Genomic DNA, 21,297 nt, shown 5'->3' on the forward strand with positions numbered 1-21,297 from the left:
CTTTTTTAAATTCAATTTTCAATTCAGTTTTTTCACAATTGATTTCATTTTTGATTTTTATTTGCGCTTCAATTATTTTTTGGTTTTTGTTTTGAGATCTTTGAATTTTCTGTTTGTTTGTTTTTCTGTTATGTTTATTTTTATTATTCATACCAGACGACCCTTCCGAAATTAAAAAATTCTTAGACCTAATTAAAAAAACTTGACCTTACCAACTCGATTTAAATCTCATACGACGGGTGTAATAATCAAGTAATTACAAACACCCAAAAAAAAAAAAAAAAAAAAAAAATTTTTTTTTGTTTCAATTTAGGGTTGTTTAATTTATTAATTTTTTTTCTTAATTCTTTTATTCCTTATGCATTCATGTTCCATTACTTTTCATTCTTCGTTACATTTCATTTCAAGTATTACTTGGGGGAGGGGACTACTGACTTTTACCTTATTTTTTATTTTCGTTTTCAAATACCTACCCATATTAATTTTCTCCAGTTCTTTCTGTGTGTTTTTTTTTTTTTTTTTGTTTACTTACTGTCATTTTGTGATGTGTATAGGCACATTACAAAGTACCTAATATTCCTGTGACATTTTTGTGACAACATTGCATTTGGAGTGTAAAAAAATATTTGGAAGTAGGTAATGTCTCAAAAATGTAACTTTGATGATATCACACTGAAATTGCCATGGTCAAAATGAAATTCTACCCTCGAAAACTGTGATTGACCGTCATTGTTACTTGTGACTTTTCAGATCACCATCACCTTGTGCTGAATTTTTAAAAATTTTTCTTGTGTTTTTCTGACCATTTATTTTCAAAATTCAGAAAATTTAAAAATTTGAGGGTGTCCTTTGGTAGCTGGAAAGGATTTTCAATACATTTTGGAGGTAGAAAATGAGTACCTGACTCAAATTTCATGCGCTTGCAAATAACAAGTTTTTTATTTTTTGTAAAAAAAAATTCGAAACTTGAGTAGGCCTAGGTATATTATGAAGATGAAAAATTGAAAAAAGTATAAAAATTAAACTGTACTACACAATGTAAAGAAACGAAGGCGAATCTTTTTTGTAATTCTGGTAAAATTCTAAAAATGAAAAATGGGATCTAAAAATGTCAAGTGAAGATAGCAATAATGCCCAAGAATTAAACACATAGGTAACATCAGAAGGGTGACATATAGAACTCTGCAGAGATGACGACAACGACTTACAAAAAGAAAATCTGAAGGATTTCTTGGTAACGGTAGATGGCTTTACAATGGACAGGACACTGTTACAGTTACTGATGCGTTGTCTTTCTGAATATTGCAACTCTTATCACTGCTGCGAAGGCGGTTCCAGCGAGAGCGAGTGATGGTTCCTGCTGCTGTCTTTGCTCGGCGAATTCCGTTGACGGCACTCCTGAATTCCTGATGCGGAACTACTCGAAATTCGTGCCTTTGTTTTTGTAAGTTTCGTGTTTGTTTTTATAAACAGACATCCACGCACATCACATTTTGAGTCCTGCGAATCAATATCAAGACGAAATAAATTATCTCAGTTTTAATAAGAAAACATAATTTTGTTTCGGATCGGCTTCTTGTACTCACTTCACAATAACTATGCGGCATGATAACACAAAGCCGTTATTACCCGCTCGCAAAGTGGGCAACTGTTCACTCTCAACTTGCAATGCTTGTTATGTAGAAAATTTTTTTTCGTGCGTTGGCAGTTTGAAAACCGGCAGTTCGTGTCTCGGCATTTCTGCTCGTGCACCACATCTCTAATGAATCTTTGTAGCGACAGCTTAAATTTCTGCAAAACACAAGTCATACAACAAGCTGGTAAATTTCCTGTAATGAGGTATAAGCATTATTCAAGTGACATGCACATACTTCATGGTTACCGCCGTCGTTTAAATCTATAGTCAAACACAATCTATCCATTATGTGTGGATAGCCTTTTAAAGTGAAACAGGAAATACGAAGGTCGAACTCCTGCAAAGGAAAAAAATGCGTAAAAATAACGAGAGCCTATTGGCTAATAGGTACGACTTAATAGTGAATACTCGTACTACCTACTAAGGATCGAATTTATAAACGTTTACCACGCAATAGTACGATACTACTACACAAAAGTTCACCCGAACCCGCAAACAATCGAAAAATTGCATTTTTTACATGAAAAAGTGTAAAGCTCTAAAAAATTGTATGTACTACCTATATTGCATGCGCAGTACCCAGTACGTAAAACTTACGGAAACTGTAACGCTTGTCCTTAGGGTCATAATCTACATATTTCCATACTTGTATACTGTATATAGGTACAAAGTAATAGTTTTACACGGGTCAAAATATAAACTTCGACTTGCTGTACTCACTAAATTTCCATTCATAGTCAATCCAAGTACTAAGTAAAGTATTACTCACCCAAGTGAAAATATGCTAGTACTGGATTTCGACTACTCATGTCCTTTATCATTCAACAAAAAATTTTCAAAATTTGTTTTGGGCAATATTATCTAAGAGTTTCAAAATTGGTGTCACCGATCAACAAAACGTTGAAAATTTGATTTCACAGCATAAAAAATCGGAAATTTTGTAGCACTATACAGCCTCTTTTTCTTGGGTAAGTACCTACTACCTACCTAATACTCAAACTCAATACTTATGTACTTACTATAGGAATCAAGAATGAATTTAAAATCATGTTGTTGTAACCCAGTGATAGCGCTAAAGGTACAATTAGAAACGTTTATAAATTCGGCCCTTAATATACTTCTATGCAATAAAATAACTCCATTACCTACTCACTTGATAGAAGAAAGACGACGCGCAATTGCACTTCCAGTTGGCTGATGTCTAATAATTATCTTCGCTGATAGCCGTCAAGGGAAAGTAAGCTGGTGATGCTGAAGCATGGATAGGTTAAAGTTGAAGCTCTTTGTACGGTAATTGAATGGGCCCCGCAGAAATCAGTTGCCGCCATGTTATTGGTTGTTTTGTCGCAGCGCCCTGATAGTGATTGGCCCAATTCCTTCGCGTTTCGATATGCTTCACCGTCCACCATCAATTCGTGAGATAGCAAGTCAAGAATAATATTACTTACATACTACATGCGCTTTCATTTTTATTATCTACCGGCTACCTAGACTTACATTAAAAACCCACTATGCAATTGCTGATGTCAAAATTTTATCAGATCTTTTACCCTGTAAATTATTCAGTTTTCATTTTTTCAAAATAAGGAAAAATTACAATCATTTGCGTTGAATTTTCGCTGGAATTTTATTTTAATTTCAAATGGAACTTGCAGGGATGAAAAGCTAGCCAAAAGCTTAAAGCCGAAAGCTGAAAGCCGAGCAGATTTTCACACTTGGCCAAAAGCTAAAAGTTTGCAAGTTTCATTTTTTTCAAGCCGAAAGCTAGCCAAAAGTTTCATTCTTTTGGCTTTTTTCAAAGGCTTTTTTGCAGAATTGAATTCTCTAAATATAGAAGAAACAAAAAAATGAAAAAATTTCATTCAATTTTATTTTAACGCCATTTAGTGAAATGAAAAAAAAGGAAAATAATTCCAGCAATGAATATTCTCCACTATCAGTAATTATGAAATCAATGTACCTGATCTAATTTTTAATTCCATTTTGTTGTAAATTGATGGCGTATCACGGTATCAGCTATAAGTTTAAAGTCAAAAGCTTAAAGCCAAAAGTTGAAAGCTAAAAGCTTAATGAAATATAGCTGAAAGCTGTTAAATTGAAAATATAAGGAAAAGCCATTGGAAGCCGAAAGTCTGGCTAAAGCAAGCCTTAAAAATCGAGATAGCCGAAAGCTAAAGCCAAAAGTTTCAATTTTGAAATTTCAAGCTAAAAGCCAATAGCTGAAGTTTCATTTTAAGGCTTTTCATCCCTATGGGAACTTGATTGTTTGATGTAAAAATTTACAGTGAATTTCTATTAGAATTTCCATGAAATGAATTTTTTGATGAATTTCAATTCTAATTCGAAATTAGAACAATAATTCTAGCTGCATTTCCCCGGGTTCTTTATTTCAAAAATCTATAGGTACTTAGGTAGTAAACTCCAAATTTAGTTCTAAATCCAATCAAATTCTCTCCTACCTCGTAAAGATAAAATATAATTTTAAGGTTCATCCCAAATCTTTTCAAATTGATTTTTTCATCTTTAAAATTGATAAAATTGATTTTGTAATTTTAAAAATGACGCTCTCACCTCCCGGTTATGCACTAACAAAAAATTTATTTCCTGCAATTCAAGTACATAAAATTTTCAAGGTGATAATTTATTTGGTTCTAGTGACTCGGATCACACAGATTTTCACTCTTTTTATGATGAATTGACAAAATTTGAAATACTCTCCTTTTATCCCCAAAAAAATGTGCAATTTTTCATAAATTATCGTTGGGCTACATTCGATTTTTTTTCAATTCGTCAAAAATAGAGAACTGAAATCGTAGTCTTGAAATTCGTCGCAGCAAAGTGAGAAAGTATTCTTGGTAATATTTTACGCATGAAGATACCTTCCTTATTGAAGATATTTTTCAATTTTCAGAAAATGAAAAATGGTTACCTATAATTTCTGAAAATGATGGTCATTCTAAAAAATAAAGATAGGTAGCTTTAAAAACAGAAAAGTACTGTAACTTGCAAACAAGTCCTACAATTTCATGAAACGCAGCATTACTTTCTTCAGTGCAACATTAGTAGTCTATTTCATTATCTAAGGTGATTTAAGGCAGTTCTTTTTTATGAAAGGTTTGTGCACATTTTACTTGATTTGAACCATATCGTATCATGATTAGGGTTCCCACTGCTAATAAAATTTCTCATCATTCAGACATGAATAAGATGCGAAACTCATTCCAATCATTCAATACAGGATGCAGAAAAATTTGTCAAGATATCAAGAATAACGCCGTGATATTCCTCGAATCGATCCACACTCCAGAGTAGTTCAAAAAATATTAATGAAACGTTAAATCTTCCACTTTTATTATTTTACGGAGCACGAACAAAAATAACTTTTCTTAGTAGTAACTTGAATGCTATTTACTAAGTATACTATTAAATTCAAGATTTACATTTTCTTTACAGTACTAATGTTTAAATTAATGAAACAAATATAAAAATATTATTAAAAAGATTGAATTCTTAAATTAGGTATCAAATAAACAAACTCAAATCGTACGTTGATTTTCACTTGCGAACAAAATCAGTTCTCGGCATGAACTTGCCACAACCACGAGCAAGCTTCGGTTGCTTGCTTTTATTCGGCTTGTCGGGCGGTAATTCGACTTCTTCACTTTTGAAGTTCTTTTTTAGTTCCGTAACTTCGTTTTCAACAGCTTGCTTATGTTTAATATACTTGGCTTTTTCGGCATTGGCGTGAATAATTTGAGCATCGACGGCACTGAGAACTGATTCGCACGAGTCACACCATTCTTGAAGTGTTTCTATCATAACATTGAGATCTTCTTCTTTGAAATCACGACCGATGGCGAAATCAACCTCGAGATAGGAATTCTTCTGATCTAATTTTCCTCGAATAATATCCGCGTAAATCGCATCGATGATCAAGTCTTCGAGATCACGAACGTGTTTTATGTCGAGTTCTTTCAGTAACAACGAGTAAGGTATGCAGTTCATTTTGGTAGCCAATGAGACGATACTCAAGTGTTGTAGTTTTTTCTTTTGGGCGTCTGTTAGAGGAGGTAGTGTGGCTTGTTTCTCTAAATAATTACTGTATGTACCGTGAGCGAATATTTGCAACAACTCGAAATAGTTTTGAAAACTGCCTCCTTCTAGTTCTTTGATATTGGGCATGTCGAGCAATTCACCGAATACGTAAACGCCGGGGGCTTCCAATGTTTGTTTGATTAGTTCCGAAGCTGCTGCTCCTTTAGCACCTTTGGCCAAGAGAACGAATTGTTCGAGCGGATTATTCACCGAAGGTTTCTCGGTGGAACCTTTCTCTATGACCATGATGACTAGAGAAATAGATCTCGGTGTTCTAGAAGCAAACGATGCAATAAGAACAATGTAAATGATGTATCGAAAAATGAGTGAATATTCAACTGTACCTGGAGAATAAGTGTCTTGATAATGATTTGTAATCGTCTCAAAGAACAACTCGAACGAAACACATGAATATTTTCTCAATAATCGTTGTCTACAGTACACACTTTCGTGGAAAAACTAGACGTTTTTTGCAAATAATGAAATGACAATAATTTTTTTTGTGTTGTTATCAGAAATTTCAAAGCCATGTTGTTGTAAAATTCACATTTATGTGCCATTCTGCGTTCAATGTTTCAATTTCTGCTCGTTTTTGCTCATAAATGTTGGTGTAACTTTGAATTTTCATTTTTTCATTCAGTGTTGCTTTGATTGAAATTGAAATAAAATGTACCTGTAGGAAACATATTAACGCACGTCAACAACAAATAACAACGTTTATTATAAAAATTAACAAGGAACATTGAAATTACATCTTAACGCTTCGAGAACATAAACGCTAGTCTAGTCAGGGAATCGAATACACGAGATCGAGAAGGCGCGTGTACGTAAATACCGCGTAATTACGATGACTATTTCCCACAATCGGCCATCCTTTCCGGTGTGTCGTCCTCGACACACGATTTTCCTCGTTGAAATGGACCGCTTTCAGAAACGTTAGAAAGGCAGCCACTCGATTTCTCCTCGGAATTCGAATCGTTGTCAGATGACGAATCACTGGGCGATGAAGGACGATTTAACGATGGTTTGCTTGACTGGAACTCACGAAGACGTCTGGTCCAATCCGCCGCTTTCGAATAATCGTATACACGTAGGAAGTTGGCCATTTCCTCGTTTTTAAAACCAGAACATACCGCATTTTTCGAATCTGTCACTGATGCGCCGACATCTTTAGCTAACCGCAGCTTATCGAAGATGTATTCGATCGGTGACTCGTTTTCGTTTTGGGCTCGGAGGGAAAAACGCTCCCACTTGTCGACTACGTTGGTTTCGCTTCCGATAAACGTCTCGGAAAATTGCTGTCGAAAGTCATACCACGTTTTGATATCGTCTGCGGACAGGAGATACCAGGTTTTGGCCGCTTTTAGCAATAAACGCTTCGCTGCTTCTAATTTCTGTATATTGTTCCACCCGGCAATGGTTGCTTGGTTTTCGATGCTGTTCAGCCACTGTTTCGCTTCCGTCGATGATACTTCGCCGGTAAAGTGTGGAATGTTGGGCAATAGCACAGCGCTGCTAGCCGCTCGAACAATTTCACTCACCGTATCAATTGGAATCGTATTTTTCGATGCCGCCATGCTTTCGAGGGTGATCGAGAACAACACAAGAACTTTCAACACTTCAAAAACGAATGTAACGATAGCGATGTCATACGAGACACAGGTCCGACCACTTCTGAATATGTAGGAAACATATTAACGCACGTCAACAACAAATAACAACGTTTATTATAAAAATTAACAAGGAACATTGAAATTACATCTTAACGCTTCGAGAACATAAACGCTAGTCTAGTCAGGGAATCGAATACACGAGATCGAGAAGGCGCGTGTACGTAAATACCGCGTAATTACGATGACTATTTCCCACAGTACCAGCTGTGAAATTGTGATTTTTGAAAAAAATTAGAATTTAAAAAAAATTTATGTTACTCGAAATTGTATTCAACAATTTAAAGAGGAAGATTTAAATTTGCCCGTTGAACTCAAATTTCACATGAAAAAAATGTAATTTTAATTAAAAACGAAGAGAAAAATTTTACATTGATAATTTACCTAAACTGGATCGTGAAAAAAATTTATTATCAGCTTTTCTTTCATTTTCCTTCCATTCTGAAAATTTTCATAATTCATTTTCCGCTGTTCGCTTTTCCACGAAAATTGGACTAAGTGAAACGATGAAAGTTGGAAGTAGTTGAAAAAGAAAGAATTGAATAATTATCAATAAACGTGTGATTAGAAAGTGCATTATTGAAAAGTGCATTATAATTTTCCCCTTTTATTGAAGATTGGAAATTTATTCATTTTCTGTGCGATTATTTCGGCGTTCGTGGATACAAGTAATTATTATTTATTGCCAAAATGGAAGACGATTTACCCTCGGAGTACGATGTCATCGTTATTGGAACAGGTACGTGATTTCGATATGACAAATACACATCTCCATATGGATTAATTGAATTTTACATTAGAATAACAAATAATTATAATTCTCGAACGATGTTTCTTTACAGGTATGGCTGAATCTATAGTAGCAGCAGCAGCGAGCAGAATTGGTAAAAAAGTCTTGCATCTGGACAGGTAATCATTCTTCTACGTGAATCACTATTCTTCTTCGTTCCAGCCTATTTTAACTGTATATTTGTTTTAGAAATGATTATTATGGTGGAATGTGGGCTTCTTTCAATTTCGATGCCCTTCAAAAATGGCTCGAAGAATGTAGAAAACCGGCCTCAAAAACTGAAAGCCCTACCGTGGATAAAGCTTTAGTAAAAGAGGGCGAAACATTGATTTTATCAGGAAATCAGTTTTCTACCGTTGGTAATATCGATGAAAAATGGCTCATCCCCGAGTAAGTGAATTGAATAGTTCCCTAACTCTTTGCTTTTCGATGATTGGATTTGTAACACTTGAATTGTTTCTGCAGAGAAAGTGCCAAAGAGACGGAAGAAAGCCAACCTGAAGCAGAAGAGAATAAATGGAACCAATCTAAAATAAAAAGCTTGAGTAGAAAATTTAATTTAGATTTAGCACCAAAAGTAAGACCTAAATAAATATTCATCTGTTCTTAGCTTTGCACCTCAACTAAACTAGTATTTTTTCAGCTTTTATTTTCACGAGGATCTTTGGTTGATTTGTTAATCTCTTCGAATATCGCTCGCTATGCCGAATTTCGTAGTGTAACTAGAATATTAACTTGGTTCCACGATAATCTGGAAGCAGTGCCTTGTTCTCGAGCCGATGTTTTCGCCGCTAAAGATGTCTCTGTCATTGAAAAAAGGCTATTAATGCAATTGCTGCAACTTTGCGTCGAATATAAACCGGATGGAAATGAATTCGAAGGTATATTCGAACTATGACTTGTATTGAAATTATTACCGTTTGATAATTTGTGTTCGATTTTTTTTTAGGCTTCAAAGATAAAACTTTCATCGAATACTTAAAAAGCAAAAATTTAACCGAAAACATTTTACATTACGTTTTATACGCAATCGCCATGTCTAGTGAAAAAACACCTTGCATGACCAGTGTCGAAAGAGCTCAACGGTTTCTAAGTAGCTTGGGTCGTTACGGAAATACCCCTTTCCTATGGCCTATGTACGGGAGCGGAGAGTTACCTCAGTGTTTCTGCAGGTGATTTCCAAATGCTCGCATTTATTGTAACACGATTCAGTCGTATTAAATTAATCGATTTGTGTTTTTTGTTCAAGATTGTGCGCTGTTTTTGGAGGAGTTTATCATCTTAAACGAGCTGCTGACGGTATAATAGTAACGGGTGAAGGAAGCAGTTCCGTTTGCAAAGGCATCATCTCTGATGGTCAGCGATTAACTACCGATCATTTGGTACTAGATGTACCCGATGCACCGCCTTCGTTTTTACAAAAAACGCCCACTGGTGGGCTTTCACGAGGAGTTTTCATAACGAACAAGTATGAAACGATTATGTTTTGGATTTTGAATTTAGATTTTGGCTTTTTATTAACCGTTCATTTCCAATACAGATCTATTCTGCCATCGGAGAAAGAATCTCTGACCTTGTTACAATTTCCTCCTGGTGATGGAAAAGAACCTATAACTATAATCGAAGTTGGACCTACAACTCATGCTTGTCCTAGTGGGCTCTGTAAGTGTATCATTTTTTATCAGAAATATCGAGGATTCAATCTATCGTAAATTTTCGTAATGTTTTAGATATCGTTCATATGACTTGTAAACAATATGAAAACGCAGTGGAAGATCTGAAACCAGCTGTAGAAAAATTACTCAAAGTTGAAAAATCGAATGGCGATTTCAGTAAAGCTTCGGAGGAAGTAATATTTTTATCGTTGAATGAGATTTCAAAAAGTAAATTAAATGAATACTTATTTAATCAATGTTTTCGTATCAGGATAAAGAAAAAACTGAAAATCGTCCTCAAGTACTGTGGACTTTATATTTCAACTGCCCAGAAACTTCTGAATGTGATCTATCGGCTAACGTTCCCAAAAATGTCTATCTTACTTCTGGTCCAGATTTAGACATAGATTTTGAATTCGCTGTGAAACAGGTTAAAAAAACCACACAATCGTATTTGACCTTCGAAAAATGATGGGTGCATTATTCTCACGTATCGCATTTTCTTATTTGAATACCTAGGCTAAAGAAATTTTCACCAAGATGTATCCCGACGCTGAATTCCTACCACGTGCTCCCGATCCAGAAGAAATCATTCTCGATGGCGACGAAGAAACTGGGCCGAAATTCGAAACGAGCGAAGAAGGAAAAGGTGACGCTGCGAAGACGGAAGAAGAATGAACATAAAAAACTGCTTATGCTACCTTTTTTTTCACGCTTGCGATGATGAATTTTGCTTATCATGCTTTAATCACGTGCAGACAACGCGTTTGCATTTATTGTATGTAGATTTTTCATGCGCTCTTGGTCGCAATTATGTGAAATGTGCAACGTGTTGGATTTTTTGAGTACAATCGTGCCTATATTCTCCGAAGCTTGTTTTTATATTTATCACATTACATTCCACACTTCCTATTAATGTAATAAGAATATAGCATGGTTTTCCCATCAGTCTTAACCAAAGAAGAATTGTCATTGTTTTTTATCTACGTATAGCAAAATGTAATGTTTTATTTTATTACCGTACCTACTACCTACCTATATGTATTTGATCATGCAAGTTTTCGGTTTTGGCCGAGACAGAATATATCTTTCATTTTACGTTCGAGTAGTGGCTATTTATTTTATCTTTATCGAGAGCATACCTACATGTGTAAATTCTTATTTTTATTCAAATATTGTTTCGGATGAGGGATTTTATTAAGTTTAAGAACGCTTTTGAAATTCGATTCGCTGCATTTTTATACCGCTTTTTTATTATTAGCCGATATACTCGTTTTTTTATATTTCTTGTGATATGTTTTCATCCTAGTTGTAATGGCTAAGCTTACTTACATTAAACGAATAAAATTGACAAACCAATTTTCAACACAATGGCGTTCTTTTTGAAGATTATTTACCCATTTTTTTAGTTAGAGAAATTCTTGATCAAATTTAAATCTCAGATTACGTGGCAGAAAGCGGAGGATTCATGTGCTGAGAATTCATGTTTTCGAAAAAATCTTCGGTGGTTGTTTATCGATAAACTGAGATTTTTATTCAAAAATTACATTTTGGCGAAAAACAATATTTTTCTGCAATTTTTACAAAAGAGGAATTTTGGATAATTTTGCTCTTTGGTTTGGCCGAAATTACAACTTTTTGACGATTTTTAAGAAAATGGAGACTTCTACGTATTAGCAATTTAAAAAAAAATATTTTACGTCAACTTTTGGCGAAAAATTGGATTTTTTGACAATTCCAGTATTGTCAATGTCAGTTTGGTAGTATTTGTTGCGTGTATAATCAAGTGAAGTAAATGAATAATTTAGTAATAGGTACCTACCTACTTATGCCCCGCGACCCGCTCCCATCAAAACTTTAGATTAGGCAGAGATTTCTTCGTGAATTTTCAAAATTCCTTCAATTTTTTCTCATCAGTGCTAATATTTCATTATTGAAAGCGCAGGTATGTCTATGTAGCCAATTTATAATTTAGTTTTCTAACGAAGACCTGAGCATCAATAGTACCTCCATTCAATTCCCAATGACGACCGCTAAATGATATAAATTGAGAATATCTCGTCATACCCGCACTTTTGAATGTTTTCCAAGTAAAATAAATCAAACGGTTCAAATCCCACGAAAATCCATCCAATAGTTTTTGCACAATCCCTGCCCAAAGCTCGCTGTTTTCATCGGTCGCTACTGATAACAGCTATAGGTAAAAAATTTCGATCAGGTTTCATTCTGTGTGAGCAAAACCAAGCAAAACCGATGTACCTACCATTGATGTTCGGCCGTTCGAGACTCGCTAGATTATTAGGTACTATTTTTTGTTTGTGTCACATTGTTCAATAGAAGTGAAACATTTTTAGCAATACATAATCTACTTATACCTATTGCTCTTTACGTTTCGATCGTCATTCACAGTCATCGTTTACCGTGTTTACATAAATTTGAAATATGATCGTGAAAAAACTCTATCGTCTGGTGATGCCTCTTACAAAGCAGTATTCGAATTCTGTTCCAAGAAAAGACCTGTATATTTCATACAGCTGTAAGTACCTATCACACGATTTGGATATATTTCTTTCTTAACGAATGCTGCGGGTAACTATACCAAAATCTTATTATTTCAGTAAAAGAAGTATTTAGCAGACAGCAAGAGAGGATGGAAAAACTCTTGGATAAAACGGAAAAATTGCAACGTAAAGTACTTCTATTCAATGTTCTCCTCTCAATTTTTGCAGTAGAAGTATGGGCATTCGCGGCGTTCGTAGTATATTATGATGTGAATATCTTTGAGCAATTGTAAGTACCTACCTATAATTGATTATTGAGTATTACCACTGGCACTAGACGAAGGTTTTCGAGACTATCATGTTTTTGATATTTTATAGGAAGAATGCGAGATTCCTGTCGAACTCGGATGGTACTGATACTGAATCGTGAAACACGTTTTTCCATTGTACACCGTTGTATATTTTTGCCTTTAATTATTAAATTCTATATCGTTCAATCTATCTTGAAACTCGTGCATTTATGACTATCAATTATTCTTATTCCATCAGGATTCTCGTTGACTTTTGTTTTTGTTTGGATAATAATTCGTTTCATTTGAGCTTGCGAGCAGCTGAGCTTAGTGAATGAAGATTTTGTGATCATGATCATATCATATACTCATCAGTCATCAATGAATGTGATGAAGGGACTACTTCATGTGTTGAATAAATTTCAAATAGGTAAACACATCAGTTCAGTAAAACAAGGACCACTGATCGAGTATCAATACATCGGTAGAGAGCAAGAAAATTCAAGATGTGTGAGTTAAAAAATTTACAATGATATTCCGGTTGATGAATTCTTTTTTCTGACGAACCCATGATAACGCAGCAATTGTAGATAAATTTTAGGGAAATGTTTTTTCAGATTTTTCACGAAGAAACTGTTCAAATTGACTACTTGAATACGCGTTAAATATGCGGAACTAGGTACTCAATTCGCTGATAACCTGTTCCATGATATCGAATAGGTACCTAACCTACCTAGGTATTGATGATTTACTCTTGTAACGCAGAAACGATAGAATGGCAGAAACTGTACTGAGTATTTGAATGGGGTTCAATTTAATTGAGCTAATTTAGCTTGTCATCCTGTGAAAATAAGTGATTTATCTTGTCAACTAAAAAAGACTAAATTAATATTGAAATTCCTCATTAACCTTTGAAATTCTCGCGGAATTTAAAACTGAATATCAACGACATTGAAATTAATTCTTCATTTTTCCTGAATAATGAACATATAAAATTTTCAATCGGTTGTTGAAGAGGTAAAAATAAAATAAATTCGGTTTTCTAGCCAAAAAAAAAAATCTGAAACAGAATCGAGTGTAGTAAAATATGACAATTTTTACCATAAACTTGGCCATTTTAGGAATTTTGGATTTTGGCAAAAAAGCAAACAGTTTTCGTTAATTTTAATAAATAACAGAATTTTTTCGGTAATTTTTACAGAAAACAATTTTAAAAAAAGACTGGACCTATTTACAATTGGGAAATAATGTGACTAGACGATTCCATAATTCCTGAAAAAATTCGGACTCATTGGCAACTTTGGCGAAAAATGAGACTTTCTGACAATTTTTACCCAAAAACCGGAACTGTTTTGGCAATTTTGGCCGAACAAGGGGATTTTTCGGCAATTCTCCTATAGACAGCATCTACTGTGAAGCTAGTGAACCCCCTCCAAACTTCAGGAATTTCTATATTACTAATAAATTCATTGTATCAGCAACAACAAATCCAACAAACCCAGTTAGAACTTTAATCAAAAAACAAATTCAAAATATTTCAAACCATTCTGAAAATCACTCCTGTATTCTCCAAAATTCTTTAGGAAATTACCATGTAAACCTATTAGACCTCACTTCCGAGTACAATAAATTTCCTCCCTGGGAATTAATTTTACCAGAATTCAATCTATCCTTATCCCAATACAAAAAAAATGAGTACCCATCTGGTTTCATCAAAGAAAAATAGACTGAGATCATAGCAGAATATCATGAATTTATTTTATGCTTCACAGATGGTTCTAAAAATGAGTTTGAAATGTTTGAATATGCAGGCTATGCTTTTTCTATTGATGGTAAGATTACCAACTTCACAGCTCATAAATATTCTTCAATTTTCAATTTAGAAGTTTCTGCTATACTCCATTGCCTACAAAAGATCTCTACTTCAAAAAGCCTTAACAAAAAATTCCTGATTCAGTCAGACTCACTCTCTGCTCTTTTATCAATTCAAAACAAATTTTCTGAACATCAACTAGTCCATAAGATCCATCAAATCATCTATAAACTTCAGACTACTGACAAAATTATCAAATTTATGTTTGTCCCAAGTCATGTAGGCATTGAAGGAAATCAAGCAGTAGATGAATCAGCTAAATCAGCTGTTACCCCCTCTAAAATTTTCTCTATGACCCATGATGATGTTATTAACATTCTAAAAATCATCCAAAACTCCAATTGGCAAAACCTATGGAACTCAAAAACAAATCACAAACTATTTACCCACAAAAAATCAATCCTCCCTTGGAAGCACCTTAGTCACCTAAACAGATCAGAAGAAATTATAATCACCCGCCTCCGAATTGGTCATACCAAATTAACCCACAGCCATTTGTACACCAAAGCTCCTAAACCCACCTGTCAATTCTGTAATTCTGAAATAATCTCCACTCAACACCTTCTATTCTACTGTCCCTCCCTCAAAACAAAACGCCAATCCTTAAACATTTCAGACCTCAACCCTACAATTCCAGACAACATCAAACAGATGGAAAACATCCTTAAATACATCAAAGAAATCAATCTTTCAAACCAAATCTAGACTAACCCCTCGAAACTGGGCGTAAAAATCCTGGCAATTATACACGCCCAGTATAAAAAAATGTCAAAAAAAAAAAAAAAAAAAAAAAAAGTAAACCATAGGATGTTCGAAATTTTTGACAAAAAAAACAAGACTTTTTTCAGTACTTAATTTTGACAAAAAAACTAGACATTTCACTTGTTTTAAAAAGTACACAAAATCTCACGATGAAAAATTGCAGAAAAATTAACGTACGACGTCATTCGGAAATTTTCAAAAGCCGAATCCGAGTTCTTGTTCAAATTAATTCCAATAAGATCGATTTTTCAAATCGTGCAGAAAAAAAAATTGAAATGAAAAAAAAACGAATAAAACACCAAATAAATATAATTCTGCAACAATAGTTAATTTACGAAAAATCGAAAGAAAAAATTAAAAAATGCATCAAAAATAAATCATATTAATCTTATGAATAAAAATAATAAAATTGTACACATTTTCAACGACCTAAAATAAATTTAGAAAATAACGGTAATACTCGTGTTTAAAAATGGTTTTCGTAAATCACTTCTGGAACTAGGATTCCCAACTCGGAAAGATCCGGTTTACAATCGATCTGTTCGACGTTTGGAAGATAATTTCCCGATACAGCTTTATCGTACGTATCGTCAATCTCTTGGTACGGTTCAGCTTTGATATTTTGATCATCTGCCGAGGCAGCGGTGGCTGCTCCGAAGTGCGCGGCTTGATGATTAATAAGGGCACTTTCGCGTAAGAATAATTTGCCGCAGAGTTGACACGAATAGGTTGAATTGGGCTGATGCATAGTCATAAAGTGTCTTTTCATTTTATACTTGCATTTGAAAACTTTATTGCAAATATCGCAGGTGAATTCGTCGTAATGGTTTTGCACGTGGCTGTTGTAGCGAAAGTCGCTGGTGAATTGTAGATTACATACCGGGCACGTTTTGGTTTCTCTTTCGAGGTGAGTTTTAATATGGTTCTGGAGTACTTGTTTAGTATAAAACGCTTTTTCGCAATGAGCGCAAGTGAATTGTTTGGTGCCTTCGTGTTTGAGTAAATGTAAGTCGTAGGTTTTACGAGATTTCAGTTGTTTGTCGCAGTACTTGCAGTTGAACGAGACATCCCATTGGCAAGTGGACATATGCTGTTTGTATTGACTTTCGTAGAAGAAGTATCTGTCGCAGGGTTGGCAATAAAACTGTGTTTTGTGTTTGTGTACGAAAGACGAGTGTATCTGCAGGCTGCTTTTCCAAGCGAATCGTTTACCGCAGTAATCACATTGGTAGGGTTTGACTCCTTCGTGTATCATCATATGGTTTTTAAGCAGTGACCGAAACTTGAATCTTTTACCGCATAGGTTGCAGTTCCAAGAGCATTGGGTTCGGTAAGCTCTACTCGTGCCTTTCGCGTGCGATTTCAGATGAATACGTAGTTGCGAATTGTATTTGAATGTTTTGCCGCATTGAGGGCACGCTAAGGTGGATGTGTTGGCGTGCTTCTGTTTATGGAACAGGAAAAAACGTCGGTTGTTGAACGAACGATCGCACAGTTTACACGGGTAAGTTTTCTCGTGCTGAGCAACGTGTAATTTCAGCTGCGACTGGTATTTGAATTGTTTGTTGCACGTTTGGCAAATGAACAAGGCTTTTTTATCGCGTAAATGTACGGTCTCGATGTGACGTTGTATTTTCCATTTACTTTTGAATACACGATCGCAATGAAAGCACTGGAAAGTGCACTCTTTTTGGTGCGATTTCAAGTGTATCTTCAGAGTAGAGTAATATTTGAACTGTTTATCGCAGAAGTCGCATTTCAGGCTATCGACGGTATGCGAAAGTTGATGGCTGGCGAAGTATTTCTTCGAATTGAAGGTTTTGCCACATTGATCGCAGGCGTATTTACGATTATGCGATTCGGCGTGATTTCTAAGCTGACTCTGGTACTTGAATTTCGCGTCGCAATGGGTGCAAGCGAACTCTTGGGTTTGTTCGTGCTCAACTCGTACGTGTTTTTGGTAAGTTCGGTAATTTTTGAATTCCAATTCGCAGCGATCGCAACGATGAGCGTTTTTGTGGTTTTTCACATGCAGCAATAGCTGAGAATGGTATTTGAATTGTTTGGCGCACTTGGGACATTTGTGAACTTTACTTTGAACCGGCGCAGACGAAGTGGAAGGTTCGGTGGTCGAGGTGGACGTTTCTTCGGAAGCGGGTTGTTGATCTGCGGAAGTGTCCGTTTCTTGAGACCCGTGCAAGAGTCTTTTATGCTTCTCGTAACTCTTCCAATGTTTTAGTTCGATTTGGCACTCTTCGCAACGGTACACGTTACCGTGGTTTTTGATATGAGCCTGCAGCTGCGAGTAATATTTAAACTTTTTGTCGCATTTTTCGCATTTGAATTCGGTGTACTTCATTTCGTGGCGTCGTACGTGTTTCTTGTAGCAATGCTCGTCGTCGAAACTACGCAGACAATAGACGCACTGGAATTGACGATTATGGCTACGCATATGCGTATTGAAGGTCGATTCGTAGGTGAAAGAGCGTTCGCAGACGTGACAAATGAAAGGAGCCGGTGCGTGGGCGTTTCTCTGGTGTCTGGACAGCGTGATACTCTTATCGAACGATCTGTCGCATTGGTCGCATTTGTATTGTCTGGTGTGTATCTTCAAATGATTCATTAGCAACGAATTAAACTTGAAATCTTTATCGCAGAAGTCGCATTTGTACACCGATTGATGGGTGTTGATGTGAGCCTCGAGTTGACCCTCGTTATCGAAACTCTTCGGACAGTACTTGCAACGGTAACGTTTCAAATGGCGCTTAATATGATACTGCAAAGTGTACTTATTGGTAAACATACTTTCGCAATAGTTGCATTTGAAAGATTCGTCTTTATGGTAAATTGTATGTTGTAATAATTCGGCCTCGGTTTCGAAACTCTTGATACACCTTTCGCATTTGTATTCGTTGTGTTTACGCAAATGCTTCTCCAATTTTTTAAACCGTTTGAACATTTGGCCGCAATGCTTACAGCTGATGTCCAGTTTACCCTCGTGGGACGCCATATGACCTTGAAACTCTTCCAGTAAGTTGAAGTTTACGTCACAATGCTGACAAGAGTACGGAGGCATGTCGGATTTATCGCCGTTATTTCCCATATCCCCATCTCTGCCATCGTTCGTTTCCGGTCCACCTCCTTCCAAGAAATGTAATTGTAAATTCTTGACCAAACAATCATCTACCACAGTGTCTGCTTTGGCTGACTCGTCATAAGGGCCGCAGTCGGGTAAAAATTCAATTTGCTGCGGATCGATGGATTGTTCGAATGCTTGGGGAGTCTGTCGCAGATCGTCGCTGTTGTTCGGGTACTCGTCGTTCGGCTCGAGTTTGACGAACATATCGCCACCGTTCATAGCCAAAGGATCACCGGCGCTTTCGGAAATATTCAACTGGAATTTCTCGAACAGATGGTTTTTCTTGTGGTTTTGCAATTTGACCGAGTTGTCGAAAGTACGATTACACGAGTCGCATTTATAAGGTCTTGTATGGGTTAGTAAATGCGTTTTAAGGGCGACCTTGTATTTGAAAGTTTTCTCGCAGAAGGAACATATGAACTGTTTGCCGTTAACATGATGATTTTCGTGACTCTTGCACGAGAAATAATTACGAAAAATTTTAGCGCAGAATTTACAAGTGAATTTGTTATCACTATGGGTCCACGCGTGTATCTTGAGTTGAGATCGAAACTTGAAATATAGTCCGCAGACGGTGCACTGATGTTTCGAATTCGAGGAATGTAACGAACGGTGCACGTTTAAAGAGTTCACTTCGCGAAACAGACGACTACATATTTCACATTTGAACGGTCTGTCGTCGTGCGCCTTCATATGGGCGATAAACGAGGCTTTCTTTGTATAGGATTTTTGGCACTGTTTACAGGTATACGACTCGCCATTGAAATTCGGATCCGATTCCACCAGTTTCATATTATGGGACCGTAGATGATTCGAGAGGTAACGTTTCATGTTAAAGGTTTTATCGCAAACGGGACAAGCGAACGAGCCGCCCGATGAAGTATCTGTCGAAGGTAACATATTTAAGGATTCTCGATGCAGACCGAGTTCACGTTCCAAGCTCAGCTGGTGTTCCGGAAGCGATTCCAGGGTATGTAGACGAATATGCGTTTCCAGAAAACGCTTCGTACTGAAGGCTTTATCGCATAAGGAACAAGGGTAGTTTTTTTGTAATTTTGGCGCCGAGGGTAACGATTCGTCTTCTACATCTGGTATATACGGTGGGAAGTCGACCGGCGAAACGAGGTTAGGCGTTTCGTTGGGGGATGACTGGTTCAAGTGGTTTTCGTGTACACCACTCGATGACATCACAGGCGCTATAAGGATTTCTGTTCCACGGGGTAATCGTATTCCTTCAGTTTTGAAGAAATTCTAGAACAGAAAAAGAAAATACGTATAAAATAAAATAAATGGTCGCATATTCGGTACTATTTTTTTCTCTTGAAAGTAAAATAATAAAAAGAAAAAAATCTTATTCGACATAATAATCGTGGTAACATAAAATCGAAATATTAAAAATTTCTCGTTATGAAAGAAATACCAAGAATTGAAGTTATTCAATACTTCAATGCAACATTGAACAATAATAAACAAATATTTACATTTCAACACGATCTAAAAAGAAAAAAAAACAATAGAAACCGATGACGTTTTAAAAAAAACAACATTAAATGAGTCAAACGAATTGGAAATTTTGTTCAGTCGTGATCAAGCATTTAAAACAAACTCGAAACAGAATTAATTAAGTACCTGCAATTTATCTGTTGCTGATAAATTATGTACATCTTCTTCAGGAATATTTGATTCGTGTTCTGGTTCAACGTTATAGGTAACGTTATCGTGGTCATTTTGGTAATGAAAATCGTCTTCTGTATCTTCTACCGAATCAGTACGATTTTCGTAGTCGTCTTCTCTTTCCACCTTGATTTTCGGTACTTGGTACTGATTACTTCCATTCTACGATGAAAACGAATTTAGCAAGAAATCGAGCAAATACTTCGCATACTGATCAAAACTTACAAAATTTTGTAACAAATTCTGGCCGGAATACATAGTAAATGATTTATACTATTCAATTTCCATTTTTCGACTTCATATTATACCGGTTGCAGGTTGATTCGTAAGGTCTAAAAATAGATAAAACATAAATCGTACGAACAATATCAATTGATGTTTCTATAATAAACAAAGAGTATGGAAAAATTTTACAACTCTGACTGAAAATCGACTTGAAAGTAATAAAATCCAATTCTAAATGATTGAAATGATAAAAATTAAAAATTAAATCAAAATCGTAAAAATTTTCCAACAAATGAAAAAAATGAATGAAATAAAGAATTTTAAAAATCTCACAGAATACTTCAACATGCTTGACATAAGACGTCATGAAAAAACTAAACAAATTTCGTGCATATAAACTCGCCATAAATTTCCTTCATTGATTTTCCAATTTTTCAAAAAATTAAATTAATGAAAATTTTTTAAAAATTGCAACATCAAAATAAAATGTATCCGGTGTATTTGATTTGAAAAGCGATACTTCTTAATTCGTTGAAATTCGTCCAAGTTACGTAAACTTGACGGTAATTAAATTTCTTACAACGAATAAAATTGCTGAGAGGTGTAAAAAATACACACACGTTATTGATTAAGTAGTTTATGAAAAAAAAATTCCACAATATAATAATTTAAGCATAGAAAACGACTATGATATGAACACTCTCTTTACTTACCCAAATAATCGCCTACATTTCTATCTAACTAACTTCATTACACGAACAATAAAATTTCGAAAAAATCAAAAGAAATCAGACGTCTTTCATTTTTTACTACAAATTCTCAATTTTTTTATTTTAATCAAAATAAAATGATCAGTGTTACATGTTTTGAAAAACAAAATCGGAAAATTTTCAATTTTGGACGAATTAGCTGACATCTTGTGGGTTCTTTTTGAACAAATACTCGAATTGAACCAATCAAAATTTAGGTGATAAAGGATGTGATCGT

The 21,297-nt window shown here is 35.3% G+C and overlaps 4 protein-coding genes and 1 long non-coding RNA gene across 5 annotated transcripts; 1 reads left to right on the plus strand and 4 right to left on the minus strand.

Annotated features, from left to right (window-relative positions):
* Positions 1–1,025: 1,025 nt before the first annotated feature.
* LOC135836342 (uncharacterized) lies at positions 1,026–2,072 on the minus strand. Its single transcript, XR_010557022.1, has 3 exons — positions 1,872–2,072; positions 1,587–1,791; positions 1,026–1,500 (listed from the first exon to the last, which is right to left on the minus strand). It is a non-coding gene; the product is annotated as an uncharacterized LOC135836342 (long non-coding RNA).
* A 2,898-nt stretch (positions 2,073–4,970) lies between these two features.
* CSN7 (COP9 signalosome subunit 7) lies at positions 4,971–6,270 on the minus strand. The gene is made up of 2 exons (XM_065351122.1): positions 6,076–6,270; positions 4,971–6,005 (listed from the first exon to the last, which is right to left on the minus strand). The coding sequence occupies exon 2, from the start codon at positions 5,975–5,977 to the stop codon at positions 5,192–5,194; it is 786 nt and encodes a 261-aa protein (XP_065207194.1). The 5' UTR covers positions 5,978–6,005; positions 6,076–6,270; the 3' UTR covers positions 4,971–5,191.
* Positions 6,271–6,430: 160 nt separating this feature from the next.
* LOC135836346 (uncharacterized) lies at positions 6,431–7,583 on the minus strand. The gene has a single exon (XM_065351123.1). It carries the CDS (start codon positions 7,306–7,308, stop codon positions 6,583–6,585), a length of 726 nt encoding a protein of 241 aa, XP_065207195.1. The 5' UTR covers positions 7,309–7,583; the 3' UTR covers positions 6,431–6,582.
* Positions 7,584–7,829: 246 nt separating this feature from the next.
* On the plus strand, positions 7,830–12,848 carry Rep (Rab escort protein). Its single transcript, XM_065351121.1, has 13 exons — positions 7,830–8,140; positions 8,244–8,310; positions 8,381–8,581; positions 8,657–8,768; positions 8,835–9,072; positions 9,141–9,363; positions 9,441–9,659; positions 9,732–9,853; positions 9,922–10,040; positions 10,118–10,276; positions 10,366–12,382; positions 12,465–12,636; positions 12,726–12,848. The coding sequence occupies exons 1-11, from the start codon at positions 8,092–8,094 to the stop codon at positions 10,522–10,524; spliced, it is 1,668 nt and encodes a 555-aa protein (XP_065207193.1). The 5' UTR covers positions 7,830–8,091; the 3' UTR covers positions 10,525–12,382; positions 12,465–12,636; positions 12,726–12,848.
* A 2,715-nt stretch (positions 12,849–15,563) lies between these two features.
* Positions 15,564–21,176, minus strand: LOC135836343 (zinc finger protein 62 homolog). The gene is made up of 4 exons (XM_065351120.1): positions 21,024–21,176; positions 20,311–20,417; positions 20,041–20,247; positions 15,564–19,662 (listed from the first exon to the last, which is right to left on the minus strand). The coding sequence occupies exons 2-4, from the start codon at positions 20,341–20,343 to the stop codon at positions 15,739–15,741; spliced, it is 4,164 nt and encodes a 1,387-aa protein (XP_065207192.1). The 5' UTR covers positions 20,344–20,417; positions 21,024–21,176; the 3' UTR covers positions 15,564–15,738.
* Between the last annotated feature and the right edge of the window lie 121 nt (positions 21,177–21,297).

The sequence above is a fragment of the Planococcus citri genome, chromosome 2 (genome assembly GCF_950023065.1).
Source record: "Planococcus citri chromosome 2, ihPlaCitr1.1, whole genome shotgun sequence".
NCBI classification, from domain to species: Eukaryota; Metazoa; Arthropoda; class Insecta; order Hemiptera; family Pseudococcidae; genus Planococcus; species Planococcus citri.

Coding starts and splice junctions, on each gene's coding strand:
- CSN7 (XM_065351122.1), bottom strand. CDS start 5,977: ATGGTCATAGAGAAAGGTTCCACCGAGAAACCTTCGGTGAATAATCCG.
- LOC135836346 (XM_065351123.1), bottom strand. CDS start 7,308: ATGGCGGCATCGAAAAATACGATTCCAATTGATACGGTGAGTGAAATT.
- Rep (XM_065351121.1), top strand. CDS start 8,092: ATGGAAGACGATTTACCCTCGGAGTACGATGTCATCGTTATTGGAACA. Junction 8,582..8,656: donor GAAAAATGGCTCATCCCCGA/GTAAGTGAATTG, acceptor TTGTTTCTGCAG/AGAAAGTGCCAAAGAGACGG. Junction 9,854..9,921: donor TGCTTGTCCTAGTGGGCTCT/GTAAGTGTATCA, acceptor GTAATGTTTTAG/ATATCGTTCATATGACTTGT.
- LOC135836343 (XM_065351120.1), bottom strand. CDS start 20,343: ATGTATTCCGGCCAGAATTTGTTACAAAATTTT. Junction 20,248..20,310: donor AGAATTTGTTACAAAATTTT/GTAAGTTTTGAT, acceptor TTTTCATCGTAG/AATGGAAGTAATCAGTACCA. Junction 19,663..20,040: donor CAGCAACAGATAAATTGCAG/GTACTTAATTAA, acceptor TTTCTGTTCTAG/AATTTCTTCAAAACTGAAGG.